Source organism: Arvicola amphibius, chromosome 3, assembly GCF_903992535.2.
Source record: "Arvicola amphibius chromosome 3, mArvAmp1.2, whole genome shotgun sequence".
Classification (NCBI taxonomy): domain Eukaryota; kingdom Metazoa; phylum Chordata; class Mammalia; order Rodentia; family Cricetidae; genus Arvicola; species Arvicola amphibius.
In genome coordinates this window covers 74,313,641-74,334,461 of record NC_052049.1, presented here as the reverse complement: position 1 = coordinate 74,334,461, position 20,821 = coordinate 74,313,641, and the positions used below count along the sequence as shown (strand labels likewise).

Genomic DNA, 20,821 nt, shown 5'->3' with positions numbered 1-20,821 from the left:
TACTTCTTACCTCATTTAGTCTTGTATATACATGCAATGCCAAGGATCTGTGTCACATGGTCATGACAGAGATATAATTTAAGAAATAGTAAATAGACGTGTCACATAGTTTCCCACTGCAAAATCATGAGAAGTATCTCAATGAGAAAATACAATTTTCTGAATTTTCCTTATTTTCTTAAGTTTTTAAATTGGGATCTATGCTTGCAAGGTAATTATAATAAAGTTAGAATTTGTGCGGGCCTATTGGACACTCTATAGATCAAGCTGCTTTCTACTGTAGAGATCCAAATGCAAGTTCCAATTCTTTAACAGATAATTTTTCTGGAGAAAAGAAAAAAACACTTAGGACAATCCTAAATTAAGGTTAGAGTATGATTTTCATAACAATCCTGTAGCCAATATCATTACTACTTTTCTGAAAAATGAAACCCTGAGGTATGTCCAGGAGTTCCCTCCATACTGTGTAGTACAAACCTATCAAACCCATCTTTCTGTTTATGGATAGGTGCCAATAGATTCACAATGGGATGACTAAACCATCTCTAAAATTAAAGCCTTAAACTGCTGTTATTTAAGTGTGCACACGCTTATTTCTAGAGTTTGGAAGTTGTTTGCGTGTGTGTGTGTGTGTGTGTGTGTGTGTGTGTGTGTGTGTGTGTGTGTGTTCGTGCGTGCACGCGCACTAGCGCACGTTCAAAGAAAACAAATTAGCAACTATTGAACACCAGGATACTATTGCATATGATGACAATGTTCTCAATATTTTTTTCTCCCATTCTCTGACTCATTCATGTAGAAAACTAAATGGGATTATCAAAGTGCGTGTTCCCTATACGCAGTGGAAAACGGCTTCCTCTAAAGACCTATTTCATAGTAAACTTACAATTCATGAAGCACATTTCTTATTTAAAGTCAAAATATGGGACAGAAGGAGCAAAGTGAATTTAACACAAGTAACTAGTGACATGTGCCTTTCAGCTTCTTTAGCTGAAGAACTATAGCAAATGCCTTCTCTAGAAAAGCATCTTATTTAACATACTTGAAATGGTTTTTAGAAAAAGAAAAGGTACAAAATATGAAGTTATGTGACTTTGACTAGGTTTTTAATACACTATAGTGGTCACTTTGTAATTTCCAATTTCATGAAATATTTTGGAAATATCAATTTCAAGGCTAAAAATGATTAAATACTCTACCCTAGAAAATTACTAAAGGAAGGTGGGCAGTGATGGCATGTTCCTTTAATCCCAGCACTGGAGGCAGATACAGGCTGATCTTCATGAGTTCGAGGCCAGCCTGGTCTGCAGAGTAAGTTCCAGAACAGCCAAGGTTACATAAAGAAACCCTAATGGATTTATTTATTTTTTAAAAAGTCATAGTACTAGGTACATTACAATCAATCAAAACAGTTTTAAATTTTAATTTTATTATTCAATGCAAACCAGTTTAATTCAGTTCTAAGTATTTTGTATTCATCTATCTTATTAATAAATTCAAATCACATAAACATAATAAATACATTCTTTTGTCAAAAATTCTGAAACTATAGTTACAGAAAGGTTTTTCAGATGTTTTGTAATTTCTCCTTTACAGTTCTTCTTCTCTCATTGTAGGAATCCCCCTATGTTATGTACAAGAAAAATCATGAAATGTTTGAAGGAAATGACAAGTACGAAGGATACTGTGTAGATTTGGCATCTGAAATTGCAAAGCATATTGGTATCAAGTATAAAATTGCCATTGTCCCTGATGGAAAATATGGAGCAAGGGACGCAGACACTAAAATCTGGAATGGGATGGTAGGAGAGCTTGTGTATGGGGTAAGCAAACCTACTTATGAGGAATTTACTTACATAAACCTGAAACTTCTTTTCCCTGGGGCATGTATCAATTTTTAAACATCCATTGACTGTTTTATTTTCTAATTTATAACAATGTTTCAAAATGTATTCGACATATTCAAGCATTTCCCTATTTCATTAAAAATGCACATTCCAAATAACAGAACTCATCCTGGTAACCGAGAACAAGAAAAGAAATAAAAATCCAAAATACAGTGTCCTTCACATAGCACAGAGGAAGTAATGAAAACAAAAGCGACATTGGCTTTAGAATCTGTGATAAATATGCCTTAAACAGACAGCTTCAAAGATCAATGAGCAACGTGTTACTTGGCAGGTTCCTCCCAATAGTATAAAGTCAGTGACTACTTTAATTGTGTGTATCCTGCCTATTCACAATTGTTCATAAGTGTCCTTTAACTTATTTCTGATTGTTATAGTCTCCCAGTGTCTAAAATGTTCATCAGTATTGTGCTTCTTACAGTTCTTCGAGCCACAGTAAATGTACATTTCAGATAATGTACCTTTTCTGTACCCCCTTTTCATTCAAGCATACAAAAGCTAGAATGATTTTCAAAGTGGGCCTCTAACACAGCATGCTGTGCCCTTCCCCTGAGCAAGCACATTAGCCATGAAATGCACACATAGATACCCAACACAACACAGCAGGAAATTTCTGCTTCAATGAACAAGATCAAGGTCCCTCATTTTTGGCAGCCATTGTAGTGTCACAATCAAACCATAGTGATTCTATAATATGTTCCAAGTTCAAAGTCCAAACCTATAGTACACAGTAAGGTTTGTGCATCCAGGTACCAATAAAAGAAATAAATGTATGACCTGAATTATGAAATATTCTCAATGCTACTTTGTAGTTTATAGATTCCACGTTCAAAGCACACACTCTCTTTCTGAAATGAGGAATTACATGGAGAAGCATCCTTCCCCAGGAACAAGTAAACAGACTCAAGATACAGTCAAAGGCCACAGGAGGAATCAAATTACTGGCTAGAACTGCAACAAAACAGTTTTTAAATTCTGCATCTCATTCTTTTATTATTATTATTATTATTATCATCATCATTTATTATTATTATTATTATTATTATTATTTAAAACACTTTTTTAAATTTAAAACCCTCTTGTTTACACACTAAGGAGCCCTAGACACCCTGGTGCAGAACGCTGTAGAGCCTGTGTTTGCTGCTTCAGTCTCTGCGGATTCTTACGAGCTTTCCTCAGTTGACTTAGAGGGCCTTGTTCCCCTAATGTCCTCCATCCCTTCTGGGTCTTCCACTCTTTTCATTCTCTATTCCATTGTGTTCCCTGAGATCCGAGGGGAGGGATTGCACTCATTCCTATTTTCAAAGTATGACATGAGAAACATTTCCCACAGGGTGCAGTACAGTTGCTAAGACTTCAGCAGACACAGGAAAAGAGGTCATATCATAATGCAACCAGTTTAACTTCCATGGGGAAGACTTGAAGAGTGTTTCACTGACTCCTGATGAAGGGAATATGAAGTTTAAAAATAATATGCAAAATATATTTTACCATGGGTTTCACTGACCATGTCATAATGGGTTTTAAGTTCTAAAGTAGGGGTCCCTTACACTCTCCTCTTAAGACTTCAACTTCTAATACTTCAGAAAATTAGCATGGTCCAAATTGTTAGAAACACAGGCAAAATTCTTTTGCCCAAAATATGCTAGGTCAGAAGACTTAATTTTTTTAATTTTTAAAACATTTCTTCATAGTCATAATGGGGAATCCTAGGTATAAGACCCAATTCTAAACATGTAGATAGAATTTTCTACTTGCCACTAAATATTTGCCCCTAAAAGCTTTCGATTTTGGAGTATTTCAGATTACTAACACCATCCCTACTTAGCTTGAAATGGTCTGACCTACTGGAAAATTTCTGGGATATCTGTTACATGTCTTCTCTCAAGGTTCTGTCCTTGAGAGACACAAGTGTTGTGACTATATTTTATATGGGAGAAATTGCATAAATAATAAAGAATAAATTGTACAAGAGATCATAAACAACACCCATGTCAGAGTAACAGAAAGTCCTAAAATTACATAATTCTCAGTGACAGCAAAGAGATGCCATGAGGCTCTTAGTAAGAATACACTTTCTTCAGCAGGATTTGAAGACACCAATGTCTTGATTTGTCCACGCTGTCCCAAAGGAAATGGGTCTCTATAGTCTGTGCTTTATTCTTCACTTTTTCTTGCTTGCTTCCTTCCTTTCTTTCTTTCTTTCTTTCTTTCTTTCTTTCTTTCTTTCATTTCTTCTTTTTCTTAATGCATACTCAAAAGCATAGGTTTGAGGTAAAGCATTGTCATTTTCTCCTAGACAAAGCCTATTAGAGAGTAAAATGACAAACTATAGAACTTTTGCTTACTCTTTGGAAGCTGTAACTATAATTTTATAATTTTATACATTGATTACCTTACATCATTTACACAGAGAGCTAACATACAACTATATAGGAACCTGACATACACTTTCAGGACACTCCCTGAATCAATCGCTCTGTCTCTCTGTCTTTCTCTGCTCGCTGTCTATCTCTGTCTCTCTCTCTTTATCTCTCTCTCTCAGCATATGTTTGTTCATCTTTGTGTTTGATCACAAGGAGTAAAGGGCAGTCTGTTAATCACTTAACACTAAAATTGCCTGTAGTACGAGTGATGGAGTAAAGAAGTGAAGAAGTGATTCCTTACTGTCATGCTAATGGCATTTAAGAATAAAAATCTCATCTAACTTCCAATGGAAGCATCTCACACACTCTATTCTGTGAATCAGTAAAAAGTAACGAGACAAAGCACACATAACAACCTCAGCATTAACACACAATGTCCACACACATTCTCACCCGTTGTACTGAGCTGTGATCATTATACCAAACCTGAAGTCTCAAGCTATGTAGAAGTGAATTAAGAGAGGTTGTCTCTAAAAAAACCTAAAAATTAAAAGTACAAAAGGTCAGTGTTTAAGAGCATTTGATGCTTTTGGCAAAAAGAGTGAAGAACCAGAGGTCAGCTCCTAGCACCATTGCTGGACAGCTCATAGCCACCTGTAACTCGAGCTCCCTATTCTGACCTCTGAGGGAACCTGTCCACATGAACACATACAGTCACACATCTATCAAAATTAATACATCTTGTAAAAAAAGATATCCTCTGGAGAAGATTATGTCTAAATATGCCTGCTCTTATTTTGATGAGAACTACTTTTCTTTAAAGTAAATAAAACTATTTTAATTTGTCATTCAGACCAGAGTTTAGTTTCTTTGGCACAATTTATATAATTCTATTCAAGATGTTTGCCAGACTAAAGTCTAAGAGCCACCACAGTGTGGAAAACTCACTCAGTCTTAGTTCTGTCCAGAGAAGCAGCAGGAAAAAGTCATTTAAGGTACTTTAATCTGCATCACATAAAGACTACATCAGCACTTGTTTGCTATGTCTAATTAAGGGTTTAGTAGGTAAACAGGCAAAAACACTGTCTCATTTTAGAGACACAGAAAAAAATAACTCAGGGTCACCAAACAATGAAAAGGGGTGTTGTGACTTTGATATCTTAGAATTAAAGCTACTATCTTGTTTTAAAACAATATCAGAAAGAGAAAATTAAAGAATGTGTATCACAGGAATCAAATGGCGGCTTCCAGATTTTTGTATGTGAACTGAGCTGGAATATGTTGTCAAAAGAACAGGGAGTTTTTGATGAGACAAACACTGATCCGGCAATACCCTTGACAATATTTTTTTGCAGGTGGGCACAACAGTATGTAACCCCCAACACTTGGGAAAGTTAAGGATCATGAATCCAAGGCCAACATAAACTGCATAGTGGTATTCTGTCTCAACCTTTGTCAACTAAAAAGATTCGATGCTATTTATGTATTAAGTAGTATCTCATGAAACCAAACCACTATGTGTTTTATTACCTATAATTGGGATTTATTACTGGTGGCATCCAAATTTATTTTAAAAAAATGAATGCAAGACTGGTAAACTTTGCTGATCACTCTACTGCTAACTGCCCCATGGAATTTGCTGATGTGTATTTCCTTGTGTCTTTTCTCTCACAGAAAGCGGAGATTGCTATTGCACCTCTGACAATCACTTTGGTGCGTGAGGAGGTCATCGATTTCTCTAAGCCTTTCATGAGTTTAGGCATCTCTATCATGATCAAAAAGCCTCAGAAATCTAAACCAGGAGTGTTCTCCTTCTTGGACCCTCTGGCCTATGAGATCTGGATGTGCATAGTGTTTGCATACATTGGTGTCAGTGTGGTCTTATTCCTAGTCAGTAGGTTTAGCCCATATGAGTGGCACACGGAAGAGCCCGAGGATGGAAAGGAAGGTCTCAGCGACCAGCCTCCCAATGAGTTTGGCATCTTTAACAGCCTATGGTTTTCCCTGGGTGCCTTTATGCAGCAAGGATGTGACATTTCACCCAGGTTAGTGTCAAAACTGACACTCTTCATCAGTTCTCTGAGATTCTGAATGTTCTCCATAGTTTCTCTCTGTCTTCTTCTCCAAGTCAGAACACTATCTGAAATGCAGAAAAAAATAGCAATTATCTCATAATCCTATTTTACAACTAATATCTTCTAAGCTACCACAAAACATAGATGCATTACAAGAAGTAATTATGCTATCCACTGCCACTCCCCAAAATTATTTTGTAATACTTTTCATTGAGTAGCTTTACGGGTGTTAACCAAATCTAAACTGTAGAATAACACCCATTTTTATGTTATCTCTTATCCAAAAACTGTTGCTGTAGCTGTTATTGTGATCTGTCATCAAAATTTTTTGTTGAACGTAACTCACGTAACTTAAGGGAAATCTCTCTACTCTGGGGTTTCTGAAGACATGAATGGTGTTCTTTATAGTAGATGTGGATGGTTTTTCATGAAACATTGAAGGAAGCTGAGCACCTGGGGAAGAGCTAGCCATGGAAATAGCTGTTTCTGCAGGGGTCATCCAGATTTCATTTCTTTCCTGCCACTGTGCTATTGTAACACAAAACTCCAGCTTACTACATAAAAAATGGTTGGTTTCTCCCTCAAGAGTAACTAAAAGAATAAGAAGCAAAATGTCAGATTTTTTTTATTAAATTATATAATTTTTTACAAATTTTCACCTCCTCCCCTTCGCCCATTTCCCTTCCCTTCCCCCCATTGTGATCTGTCATCAAAATTTTTTGTTGAACTTAACTCACATAACTTAAGGGAAATCTCTCTACTCTGGGGTTTCTGAAGACATGAATGGTTTTGTTGGCAATGTTTTAGCCTCTTCATGTTGCAGACAATGGGAGATTAGATTTTAAACTAACAGAGTTTAGGTTTTCTGCCCAATGGTAGACACCTTCCAGAGACTGAGAGAGAGCCCATCAGAGCTCCTCTTTCTCCCCTCCCTCTCCAGTCCAAGGAGCAGTCAGGGTTCCCTGCCCTGTGGGAAGTCCAAGGTCCTCCCACCTCTATCCAGATCTAGGAAGGCGACGATCCAAACAGACTAGGTTCCCACAAAGCCAGTACAAGCAGTAGAATTAAAACCCAGTGCCATTGTCCTTGGCTTCCATTTTGTATATTTGAACAAATATATATGTTTAGAAATTATATGTGTTTCCAAATGGAGGCCTTTTGTAACCAAGTCATCTGAAATTAAGACCCAGGAAATGGCAAAAAAAAATCTGCTTAAATTTCAACAATATAGGATTAAGAGGCAAAAAGGAAAGATCAGAGCAAACAAAGATTTTGAAGTGAAGGTTAAGACTATACTAAGTTAAAACTAGCAGGTGCCACATTTTAAATCACAAATGACCTGATTTAAATTAGCAGAGAGGGCAGGGGGTAGAAGAACCACAGAAAATTCCAAGTTTTGCTTTACATAAAACAAGAAGTGTTTGTGACTGGGGAGCTGGTTCAGAGTAAACCCGGAGGTCTGAATTCAAGTGCTAGACTCTACTTGGTAGAAGAAGATAACTCTCCCCTCAAGTTGTCCCCTGACTTCCTTATGTATAACATAGTGCATACATGCACATGCCAACACACAAACAGATAAATACAATGCAAATTTAAAAAATTTAACTCTATATTTTAAAGCTACTTAGCAGATGTGGTGATTTACCTACAACACTCAGGAGTCTGAGGCATGAGAATTGCTCCAAGTATAAGAAAACTATGGGCCACATAGTGAGTTTCAAGCCAGGCTGGACTAGATAATGAGAGAGACCCTGTCTTGATAGTAAAAATTAGTAAAATTAATTATGAACAATATTCCCCATATTTTTTATCTTATTTTAACTTTTCTTCTGTTAATTACATCTTCCTACACAGCCTTGGTAGACACTGCTATGCCAGCATAAAATATACTTTTAGGACAACTCCTCATCTCAACATAAGGTCTCTTGAGGCCAAATCTTTTCATCTCACTTAGTCCAGCCTCACCCTGACCTACATGGCATCCTGAAGAGCTGTGATAGGCTCTCTCTCAGTCTCTGGAAGGTGTCTACCATTGGGCAGAAAACCTAAACTCTGTTAGTTGAAAATCTAATCTCCCATTGTCTGCAACATGAAGAGGCTAAAACAATGCCAACAAAACCAGAAGACTGTATTGTCATTTATCAATGGCTGCATCCTACTTCAGAGATGATAAACTATCAGAGAGGGTACAGATGACATTAAGGAATATTCCCTTCTCTATCTGCAAGAGAGGACAGTTCCACATTTCTGCCAATAAAACAACAAATTCATTTTGCCATGTCTTCAGTGGCACTTAACTTTATCAATAATGTGAAGTATGCCATTGTGCATCAATATAAGCCACATTCTTAAGTAGACTAGCAGAAAATAACACAATATTTGAAATTGTAACTTTTAAATATGGTTGAGAATTGGTGACATTTCTTTTTTCTTTCTGTGACTTAGAAAATGAAAAACTGTATAATTTTATCCATGTTTAGATCCCTGTCAGGTCGAATTGTTGGAGGCGTCTGGTGGTTCTTCACTCTCATCATTATTTCATCTTACACCGCCAATCTGGCTGCTTTCCTGACGGTGGAGAGAATGGTCTCCCCCATAGAAAGTGCAGAAGACCTGGCCAAACAAACAGAAATTGCATACGGAACACTAGATTCAGGATCAACAAAAGAATTCTTCCGAGTAAGTCGCAGGAGTAAGAATAGCACCTTCATAATTCTGAATTCCAGGCAATGTTTACAACACTTATAACAATAGTGTGGATTGGAATGCACAATGACAACAGCTGAGTTTACTCTTCATGGCTTTTTCTAGGTTTTTATAATCATAGTCTTAAGTTACTGAAACTGATTCACACTGCGAGAAAAAGCCTCTCTGAGAAATAACAATAGTAGAAAGGTAACCAAAGTCACTTTATAACATGGCTTACCCAACATTCCAGTGCTACTAGCACTCTAATAATTTTACTTCAAAAAAGATTAGAACTGAATCTATCTTGAGGTCAAGAATATAAAAATGGAAAGCAAACCTTTCTTATAAAAGAAAGACTACATTTAACTTGCTATATTTGACCCTCAAAACCTCAGTGCAGACTTTTTTTCTATTTCTTTCCTTTTTTAAATTACTTAAAAAAATACCAATCCAAATTTCTACTCCCTTCCCTCCTTCCAGTCCCCTCCCTCTTCCTTCAGAGACTCTCCTCCCACCCCTCCAACTTTAAGAGAGTGCCATGCACCCTGTCCTGTGGAAAGTCCAAGGCCCTCCCTACTATGTCTAAGTGGAGCAAGGTTTACATCCAAAGAGAATAGGCTCCCATGAAGTTGGTATATGCAAGTAGAGACACATCCCAGTGTCACTATCAGTGGTTCCTCAGTCTGCCTCAGCTGTCAACCCCCTTCAGAGGGGCTTGGTTGTTCCCATACTCATTCACTCCCAGTCCAGTTGGAGTTGGTGAGCTACCATCAAGCAAACTGTATCAGTGGTCTTGAATTTGTTGCTCATATTATCACTCCCTCTACTCTTCAACTGGATCTTGGGAGTTCAGTCCAGTGCTCCAATGTGGGTCATTGCTTCTGTTGCCATCTGTTGTTGGATGAAGGTTTTATGATGATATTTAAGATAATCATCAGTTTGACTACAGGGTAAGGTCAATTCAGACACCCTCTCCTCTATTGCTTAGGGTATCAGTGCAGACTCTTTTATGAGCCAAACCATAAATCTCTGTAATCTATTCCATAGCTATGGTTTCCAAAGATAAAGGTTTGCTTTCTTAGAAGATGCTATTGGCAAGAAAGGTACCTCCCTAAAAAATGCTTCTGGAGACCTCCATAAGGTTGTATGGAATTTAGATTTGGTGGCTTTTGTTTGACATTAAAATGTTTCAAGTTGATATAACCGTGTCTTGTGTGGATAAGGTTCCTTTGACTTTTTATTACTGATGATGGGTGTTTGTCTTAGTCTGTTCTGTTATTTTTTTTTCAGTTGCTCCATTGGGGTTAAATTGTTTTTAATCATTTTTAATTTTTGTGAGATGGGGTTTCTCTGTGTAACAGCCCTAGCTATCCTAGAACTAGCTCTTTAGACCAGGCTGGCCTCAAACTCACAGAGATGATGCCTGCCTCCTGAGTACTGGGATTAAAGGCATGGGCCGTCACTACCTGGACGGTTTTTCTTTGTTTTATTTTGTTTTGTGTTGTTTTTAAGGTAACAAATTAACTAGTTTAGTTCTGGGATCTTGTTTAGATATGCTATTTTTTTTAATGCAAAAACTGGTAGCTTTTATTGTGCAAGAAACAACTTGTGCAAAAACTTACATTTCTATACATGGAAACTTGCTGGGTAGCTAATAAAATAGCTACTGTAGCCACACATTAAAAAAAAATTAAAGATTAACTTCACTGCCCATAGCTAGCTTCTTACTGATCTAAGCACCACAGAACAGGAATAAAAACTTCTGAAGAGACAAATGTAATAAAGTCCTACGGTGAACGATTAAAGTTCAACTGTTCACTAATCCTACAACTTCCCTACACCTGCCTATGTAACCCTACTTCCTAAAGAATGAAACCCTTGCTATTATGCTTTGTTCTTCTCAGTGCTTCCCTGTTACCTACGGTCCTCTTCAGGTCCCCCATGTTTCCTTCTTATTGGTCCTTTCCTACTCCAAATATCCCTTCTTTTCTTTCAGTTCCCTTCTAATTTGCTTCTTTTTAGGTATACAAAACCTACTGAGCAATGTACACTCACAGATACTATCAGCTTATTTTGTGAATTGGGGGCCAAAATATTAAAAGGTGGCCAATGTGACATTTTCATAGATATTGAAGCAGACAGTAGACATTAATGACATAGACATTAATGACAGTAGACATTAATAACATAATGGCAGTAGACATTATTAATATTGTCTGGATAAAGTTACTCAGTCAAGCCTTCTCTTAATTTACTGAAGAGATGGTAACATTTACTGACATTTCCTGGAAACCGTTCTGTATCAGAAAAGAATGCTGTCACTTCTCTTCCACAGAGAAGTGATGAATGGTGTCCGTTAAATGATAGAATTGGCAGGCTCATCACATTGCCTTGAGTAATGAAAGAGAAAAGGCATATCGTGTTGATACCTGGAAAAAACAAATGATAGCTCACTGTAAAGCTCTTTAGCAGCCAACTCAGTGCTTATTAAGAAGCTTTATTTTTTTCCTATTCAAATTCTGAAAACTGGTGAGATAGATAAGAGGTTGTATCAACTAAAACACGTGCGAGCAATGAAAGCTACCTCCATTGTTTAAGTCTTCTCATACAAGCTCAACCTCAATCAAGCCTCTAATTCTTTCTCTCTTGCCTCATTTCAGTTTTAAAGTGGGAAGATTTTTATAAGTCTGGGTATTTATGTTTACAAAATACTCCAAACACAAATGGGACAACAAAGTAATTTTCCCAGGCAAAACTCTTTCAAGAACGTGTACATTTGGGTCTTCTGATAAAAATAACATCATTTTCTACCCTATTTGCCTCCTTCCCTCCATTCCCATTCATGGTGACCTGGTTTATATAAACCATTTGTCTGATAAGCAGAAGAAGCAGAATTTGAAGGGTATTTTTATACTTGTCCAAAATGCTTTCTTTTAGTACACAGTAATGGCACATCTGTCAGCTCCATTCAGCCATCTCAGGCAGCAAGTGACCTACAGGCAAAACTACACAAGAAAGCATTGCTTTTTCCCACTGCAAAAAACAATGTAGGCTATTGTTGGGGGGAAATTACACATGCACTTGCCTTGGCTTCTCCCCATTATGAAACTCCTATACTTGGCATTCTGCACACCTTGTTAAACTTATGCTTTCTAAAGCATAGTATATGTCACTCATGACAGCCATGCCATTCAAGCATTTTATATTACACACCTAACTCAGATACTGATTTTCATGGCAACCCAAATTGAATCTTGTTTCTGTCATCAATAAGCTGGTAGAATAAATGAGCTCAGGGTTTAGAATATTATCAACTAAGATACAGATGTCCCCAGAACACAGGCCTTGATTCCCATACCACTAACAGATAGAAAGTAACTTAATGTCCATCAGAATACATGATATACATTTTCTATTAAATGCAGGTATGTACAATACTTCGTGTGTAAGGAATGAAAAGAGCTTTATTAAAATTCTAAGTATTGTTTGAACTAATACATTAATCGGTGGCCTCTTAAAAATTGTTGCACAATAATGATGAAATGAACAGATCTGCTATTTCTAATTTTTATAAACTGACTTTTATATATCTATACTTATTACCTTGTGCATATCTACTTCCCATGCCTGATTTTAATTAGACTCACAGTTAAAAGATTTTGAAATGTAAACTGTCCATAATCATGTGCTTATTAGCTTTCTGGGTCTGCATAGAATGTCCCTGATTTCAGCCCATCTCATCAAGTTTGTAAATATTTGCTTGACCTCACCCATTAACAAACATGCTTGCAGCCCCCAGGGCTATTATTTCTGGTTTTATACTTTTGACTCTCCTTAAAGTTTGCCTGTTGTGTGATCTTGTCCAAGTCAGTGCACTTTCAGTCAGACTCAATATTTCTAAACCTTGACGGAGTGATGAGATAAGCCCAGCATTCCCATGAGTGTGCTTTCATCTGATCTCTTCCCCCTGAGTCTGCCCTTCTGATCTTCTGCTTAGGTCTCCTAAAGTCATCACAAACACTGTGTGGATTCATCTTTTATTCCTTAATTTTAAAGAGAATTAATGTAGCAGTAGTTTTCCTCATACAGTGGTATAGAAGTAGATTTTCAGAGCTAGGTGAATCTCTCAGTGACTAGAGTCCCCACAACCTACCTAAATGGTAGACTGCCAATCTGAAACTTCAGCCGCTTGGAAAATTGATATACCAGATTTCCCAGAGCAAACTAGCTAACCAGATTCTGGGTTTGACTGAGACACCCTGCCTCAAGGAATAAAGTAGAGCAATCAATTGATATTGGAAACATCCCACTCTCAATTTCAGACGGCCACAAGTGCACATGCACTCACACACATTTTTCCACATTTATGATAATATGCATACACTTACATGTACACCATAAACAAACATACATGCAATGAAAAAAGTAAACATTCAAAAATCTATCAATGTCCTAAAAATTTTAAACCTAATTTTTCTCCACGCTACCATGTTTCCTTTTGTTGTCTTATTTGATGTAGCATTTAGCATTAACTGGAAAACTACCATGTAATTAGCACTTTTCTCGTATTCTTAATATTTTTTGGAAATGGAGCTATAAAACAGATTAGTTGGCAAAGTGTTGGCCATGAAAGTATACAGATCTAAGTTTGATACCCAGAACTCACCTAAAAAGTTGAACATAGTGTTGTAGGCTTATAATTCCAACACCAGAAAGGCAGGACAGGCAGGTCTTCAGGACAGACTGACCAGCCTAACTATCCTGGTGGGTCAATGAGAAACACTGCCTCAAAAACCAGGGTGGATGGAATCTGAGGAAAGATACCTAAAGTTGACCTCTGACCTTACACACATGTTCATGCATGCACACCCGTATAGACATGTAAGAGTGGACATGTACACACACAGACTCACCACAACCTCTGTACTATGGGATGTTTTTTCAAGTGTGAGTAGCATCAAAACTTTTCAAAAGCCCTTCTAGATTGTTCATTTCTCACATTCTTTGCATAGAACAAATGCAATGGTGAGCATTGGTCTGTGGTAGTAAGCTATCAAACAAGAAATACTTGCTGTCACTTTCCTATCTTACCAGATGTGTCTTTTGGAAATTTCTGAATTCATGTTGCTCTTTTTTCACATAAAAATGTATTTGGGGAGCTGCTGGGACCTCTCAATAACTCAAAGTGCTCACTTGCAACAGCCTCAAAACTGAGTTTGAGATCTAGAACCCATGAAAGGATATAACTGATTCCCTAAAGCTGTCATTCGCCCACCCCCCATGCAGCCCACCCCCAAACACACACACACACACACACACACACACACACACACACACACTCTAATATTAATAGTTAACTAAAATTTCAATTTAAAATCCAAAAAGCTTAAGTAAACTAAGTAGTAAGGGTAATAAAGGTAGACAAAGTAACTTTTAAAAATAAATAAGCATCTTGGCAAGAGACACGTGAAGAGACTGACACCAAATAAGTATGAAAAAAAGTAGTCACTACTCTTTATTCTCTTTAAAGCTCAGTGTGTCCTAATTTTTGATGTCAGATTCAGTCTCAAGCTGGCTGAGTCATGTAGTGCTTGGATATTGTTCAGTGGGTACTCAGTTTGTAAATGCCAGCAGCACTTTTCCTCTGCCTCTTTAATGTTCAAGGGCTGACTTGGTGTGAACCAAACTTTTGAGTCTTGAAAAAATTATAAATATAAATAAAAAGTCTCTAGTACAACTCAAATGAAGAACTGAGAAGAGTTTCACAGAAACAGCGATCAGGTCTGACCTAATCTTTCTCAGCCTCATCAGCAATATGATAGGATGTTGGGTTTTAAATGTTCAATGCTTTTCAGAACCTTCTACATATAATAACAACAGCAACAACAACAATATCCAGTGAAACAGTAGAGTGTAATCATTACTATGAGACGTGGTATATGCTTTTTAAATCATCACTATAAATGTCTGTCACTTGTTTGGTTTTCTAAAAGAATTTGAAGAGTTGAACTTCTGAAAAGTTGAGTTTTTGCCAGGAAAACTGAGTAATGGATAATGGAATGACACCAAAAAACTTACGATAACCTCGCTTTTGTTCGTATTAACATGCTGTTCCCTTTTTTCCTGTATTTAATTTTATTTGCATTTCCTCCAGAGATCAAAAATAGCAGTGTATGAAAAGATGTGGACCTACATGCGATCAGCAGAGCCGTCTGTGTTCACTAGGACTACAGCTGAGGGCGTGGCTCGTGTCCGAAAGTCCAAAGGCAAATTTGCCTTTCTCCTGGAGTCCACCATGAATGAATACATTGAGCAGCGCAAGCCCTGTGACACGATGAAAGTGGGAGGAAACCTGGATTCCAAAGGCTATGGTGTAGCAACGCCCAAGGGTTCCTCATTAAGGTGGGTGGAATAGTATAACAACAGATCATGCCTTGTTATAGTATTCCACCTTCCCTGATGTCCCTGAGAGAATTATTTTACTTTGTGTGTAAACATAGTATGTTTGTTGGTTTATTTTCAGTTTTTCCATTTCATACTTTTGATCAACAATCAGGCAAAAGCAATTTTTTGACTCCAAAATGATCATAGTTGACATTCATCCTTGAAGGCCATATAAAAACCAACATGGTTGAACACTAGTTGCTTGCAGTGGGCCTAAATCATGGATATTGTATCTTTCTAGATCTCATCAACTTTTTCTGTTGTTTTGCCCACCAAAATGGATGCTGCCTGCTTCCATTGTGTCAGTAGTGACTCTGCATTTTGTTGTTATGCTTAAATATCATGCCAGTCAGAAGAAACCCACTTCTTTTCAATAGAGTGATTTCCTTTTTCCATTTCAATGTTTTGTTTAATATGGCATCATTCTATTTCAGACAATGATGAGGTTGCACTGGTACTGTTTGAAATTGTGTCCACTTACAAAGCAAAGAGTATGCTCTGGCTTTATGGTGCTTACTCAGGTCACACTCCCATATATTTGAAAAGGAGTGTGGTGTAAGTAAGATCTGTAAAGTTAGAACAAGTATAATTCAAAATTATTTATAGATAAAGTCTTCCAAGGGGCTCAAAAGAAAAGCATTGCCTGTATAGGTTAAAAAGGAGACTTGCACTCTTACAGAAGTGCTGATCAAATCTGCCCTTTGCATTCTCAACATAGAAATTTCATGTTTACACCCAGGAAGCAGAATTCCCTATTTTCCTTAAGTACTAAAGGCTGCTTTGAACCAACCAGGGCTAGAGTGCCCCCCCCCCACCGCCCCACAAGTGATACCTGACAAATCACTCTGGTCTCAGTGCTGCTTAGGAGAGAAGCACAAAGCTCAGATTCAAGAGGAAATCTCACAGGCTTTACTAAAGGGCTTAACCAAGAACCTGTCCTGAGAAGTGATGTCTCTGGTAAGCCACTGAAAACTGAAGGTAACGATAATTATACTATTGCCCAGCCACAATGAAAGCAATGCCAATGTCCTGTGATTGTTTTCATTGGCTTCAGTAGGGGGGCTTCGATGTTCTTGGGTGTGCCGGGTTGGGGAAGGATTGAGGTATCTATTTGAGAAACAAATATGGGTGATATTAACTCAATATAGTGTGTGGGGGAAGGCATTTTGTGGATGGGAAACTTTTTAAAGGAAAGTAGTCAGGAAACACAAATTTGAGTACAGATTCTGGCAGCTCTGATCTCTGGTTTATTTGAACAAATATCCCATGTAAAACTAGAAGGGAAAACACCACACTAATAAATTACTCATGAAAGAACCCTAACTAAAAGATTTCAGCCTCTTAAAAACTTAAACTACCACCATGATGTTTAAGACTTTGTTGATATGTCTTATACAATGTGCCATAAAAGGTATATAATTTCCATAAATCGGGTATCAGAAAAACTTCTGTTGAGGTACCAGTACAAAAACACTTTAATGAAAATAACTTATAAGAAATACAAAGCTGAAAGCAACTATGACTTGAGTGTAGATCCTTGGTCAAGCTATTGATTACATTCACTGGCTGTCTCTCTTAATTAATTCACGGTGGATATAGCTGCCGTGTCCTGTGTCTTGTGTCTTCTGATAAAGTCAAGCTTCAGGGACTGAATTTGGCCCTAAGATACATTGCATCTGCCTCCCATTGATGGCTAGAGAGTTTCCTCTTAAGTGGACCACTTTGTCAAATCGACACTACAAGCATTGTTTGGGGCGACCTCAATGAAGGACTTCATCTGTCCAGAACTGTAATAGTGAGTGATTGGCTTCTCCCTCTTTTCCTGTCCTCGCTAGATTTTGTTAATGAGGCAATTGTTAAACTCAATTTCCTGGATGGGGAATTTGTTTATGCATTTTGTTTTCTGTATGACACAATTTCCTGAACAAGCTGGCCCCTACATGCAAAAACCACAGTCATTTTGCCCATGTCTTTGAGAGCACTGGAAGGACACTGAAGGCTAAAAGCATTCACCTTTTCCCTATCTCCACTCCTCCATCCCCAACCATGTAAGCAAGGTAGGCCCTTAAATTGAAATTCTCATTCTCCTTCCCCTAGGAGATTTGTCTTTCAAGAGGTGCAAACCAATACAGATTTTAACTATTAAACATATTTTGCATATATGGATAAATTCATATAATTGCATTCATAAAGCAAAATCCAGAGGGCACACCATCATCAGGTGTCCCTGAAAGCTGTCTTACTCATTCAGTAGAACTTAAATCTATTTTCCCACAGAAACTATTTTTTCAAATCTGGTCTTTGCATTCATTGCTCTGCTTATGGTAAGACATGTGTATGTCATTGTCATTACCTGTGGCTTCCTCTTAACCTCTTTTGTGATTCACTAAGTAACTGAGAAAAGATAAAACAGCATTTTTTCTTTCTGTGTTGTGTAATCATAACCAGATAAGACTGGCAAACAGCTGACCATGTTCCTTTCACCTAGAGTTTTAAGCTTCCATACTTTAATATTTGTTCAAAAATGTGATGAGTGGTGGTGGTGCATGCCTTTAATTCTAGCACCCAGGAGGCAGAGGCAGTCAGTTCTATGCGAGTTCAAGTCCAGCTTGGTCTACAAGATAGTTCTGGGACAGCCAGAGTTGTTATACAGAGAAACCCTGTCTTAAAAAAACAATAATAACTTTGCTACGGAATAAATGTCACAGAAAAAAAGAAGTGACAAATAGAACAAATTGTCGAGACTGTTTTTTACTGTGAACTTTAAAAGAAACACAAGGAAGATTACTGTAGAGAGTGCATCTGTGACTAATCTGAAAAGTGTATCTGTAGGAGCTGAGATGTCGCTGCTCAGCAGTAGAGCGCTTGAACAGCAAGCACTGGGCTGTAAGTGCAAGCCCAGGTAATGAAAACAATCAGAAAGTCACCTGGTATAAGTGGCAGATAGTGATAAACAGATAAACGTTGATATTAATACCATTAACATTATCACCTGCACATTCAAATTTACCATGTTTTAGCTACCTTTTACACCTATTGGTCATAATTATGTATACCTCAATAAAGTTATATGAATTACTTTGAGAATACTACCAACTTTACTACATTTTCCATGCTACTTTAATCACTATGCTCACAACTTTACAATATGATAAATAAATTCATAAGCTTTTTAGAGTGATTTTGGTTAATAGAGATGTTCAAACAATTATGTAGTTTTTAGATGAGAATGTTCATTTTTAAATATTTATATTCTCCAGCATATCCACACAACCACCAAGGAATAAAGCAATGAATCTCATCTGCTGACTTATTCTGGTCCTTATAAGACTTTACATCATGATACAAATATCTGAAGGCAAATTAAAATCCTGTAGTTTCCAAAGCTTTTATTAACAATAATAATTCCCACATAAAATGTTATCTTCTCTGAAGATGTTTGTAGAACTGTATCTAAAATAGAGAATTTCTTCTGACATCAAAGGAAAAGGGTGATGTTTCAAAAGAGGATAACACTGAGAGTGAGAATTCTGGAAAAAATTAAGGCCTGGTTGGACTTGGAAATGCTCAGCTGTAGGAGGCATAACAACAGCAGCTAGTCTTTGGAAACTAGGTCTGTCCTGGTTCCTGTGAAGCAGTCGATGTGAGCCTCATAGCCGCAGCATGGCATAGGGGATAGGGTACTAAGAGAAGGAAGTAGAAACCAGCATTTCTTATTAGACTTTCTCTTTCAATGTGTAGCAGAGCACTGGCCTCATGGGATGTTTGGACAAAATTCTTCATGTTTTATCAGGGCACATGTGTGAAAAATAATATTCTAATTTATATGTGAAAGATGTATTATCTTATAGAACCACTTTACAATATAAAATTTGTAAGACATACTTTATCATAAGTTCAGATGCATTTAAAAAGTTTAAAGAAATGAAGTTGACTGCACACTATGTGTGAGAATCAAATTTTGTTTTTATATCAGAAACAGGTCAGCTTTTACTACTTAATATAAATATAGAAAAGCTAAATACAGAAACATGAGACTTGTATTGTCTTGGTTAGGGTTTCTATTGCTGTGACAAGACACCATGGCCACAGTAACTCCTTTTTTCCATATATTTATTTTACATCCCAGTCATAGTCACCTGCTATGCTCTCCTCCTAGTCCCTCTCTCTCACACACCCCCTCACAACCTCAATCTCCATTCAGGAAAGGGCAGGTCTCCTATGACTATCAATAAAACATGGCATAAGAAGATGCAGTAAGACTAAGCACCTCCGCATGTAGTAAAGCTGGGCAAGGCAACCTTGTATGAGAAGTAGGTTCCCAAAAGCCAGTAAATAGTTGGAGAGTGCTACCTAAGAGAGCCAAGTTAAACAACTGCAACATACATGCAGACCACCCGAGTCGGTTCAATACAGGTGCTCTGGTTGCCAAGTCAGTCTCTGCTAACTCTCATGTGCCCAGCTCAGTTGATTGTGTGAGTTGTGGTGTCCTTGACCTCTCTGGTTCCTTTACTTCTTATTCCTCTTTTTAGTGTTTGACTGTGGGGCTCTGCCTCTGCCTTTCTGCCTCTGCCTCTCTGCCTCTGCCTCTCTGCCTCTGCCTCTCTGCCTCTGCCTCTGCCTCTGCCTCTCTGCCTCTGCCTCTCTGCCTCTGCCTCTCTGCCTCTGCCTCTCTGCCTCTGCCTCTCTGCCTCTGCCTCTGCCTCTGCCTCTGCCTCTGCCTCTGCCTTTCAGATAACAATTGGGCCAGACACCAATCTGATCACAAGAGACAGCCAGTTCAGGCTGCTTATCTTCTATTGCTAGGAGTTTAAGCTGTGGTCCTCCCCATACATTCCTGGGAGATTCCTTTGTGTCCAGATTCCCCTTACTCCAAAATGCTTCCCATCCCCTTGAAAGTTCCTCAGTACAGTCTCACTCTGGGACCCCCCAACTTAATCACTCAGGTTCCTATCCCACCTGCCTTCAGTCCATTCACGAAATATCTTCTATTTCCCCTCCTTCCCAGTGAGATCTGGGTGCTCACCAATGAACTCTCCTAGTCTATCTGGGCCATTGAATTATAGCATAATTATTCTTTATTATATAGTTAATATCCACTTACGAGTGAGTACATGCCATGTTTGTCTTTATCAGTCTGGATTACCTCACTCAAGATGACTTTCATTCTAGTTCCATCTATTTGCTTTTAAATTTCCTAGTATCCTTGTTTTTAACAGTTCATTAATACTCCATTGTGTAAATGTACCAAATTTTCTTAATTTATTTCTCTGTAGAAAGATATGTAGGTTGTTTCCAGGTTATGGCTATTACAAATAAAGCTGCTATAAACATAGGTTAG

At 37.7% G+C, this 20,821-nt stretch overlaps 1 protein-coding gene across 1 annotated transcript in view; it reads left to right on the top strand.

Moving 5' to 3' along the window:
• Gria4 (glutamate ionotropic receptor AMPA type subunit 4) overlaps window positions 1-20,821 on the top strand; it is a 364,384-nt gene that overhangs the window by 305,002 nt on the left and 38,561 nt on the right. The window contains 4 exon segments of the mRNA XM_042054761.1: window positions 1,617-1,823; window positions 5,948-6,318; window positions 8,829-9,027; window positions 15,191-15,438. Of these exon segments, the coding sequence (XP_041910695.1) occupies window positions 1,617-1,823; window positions 5,948-6,318; window positions 8,829-9,027; window positions 15,191-15,438 (1,025 nt within the window).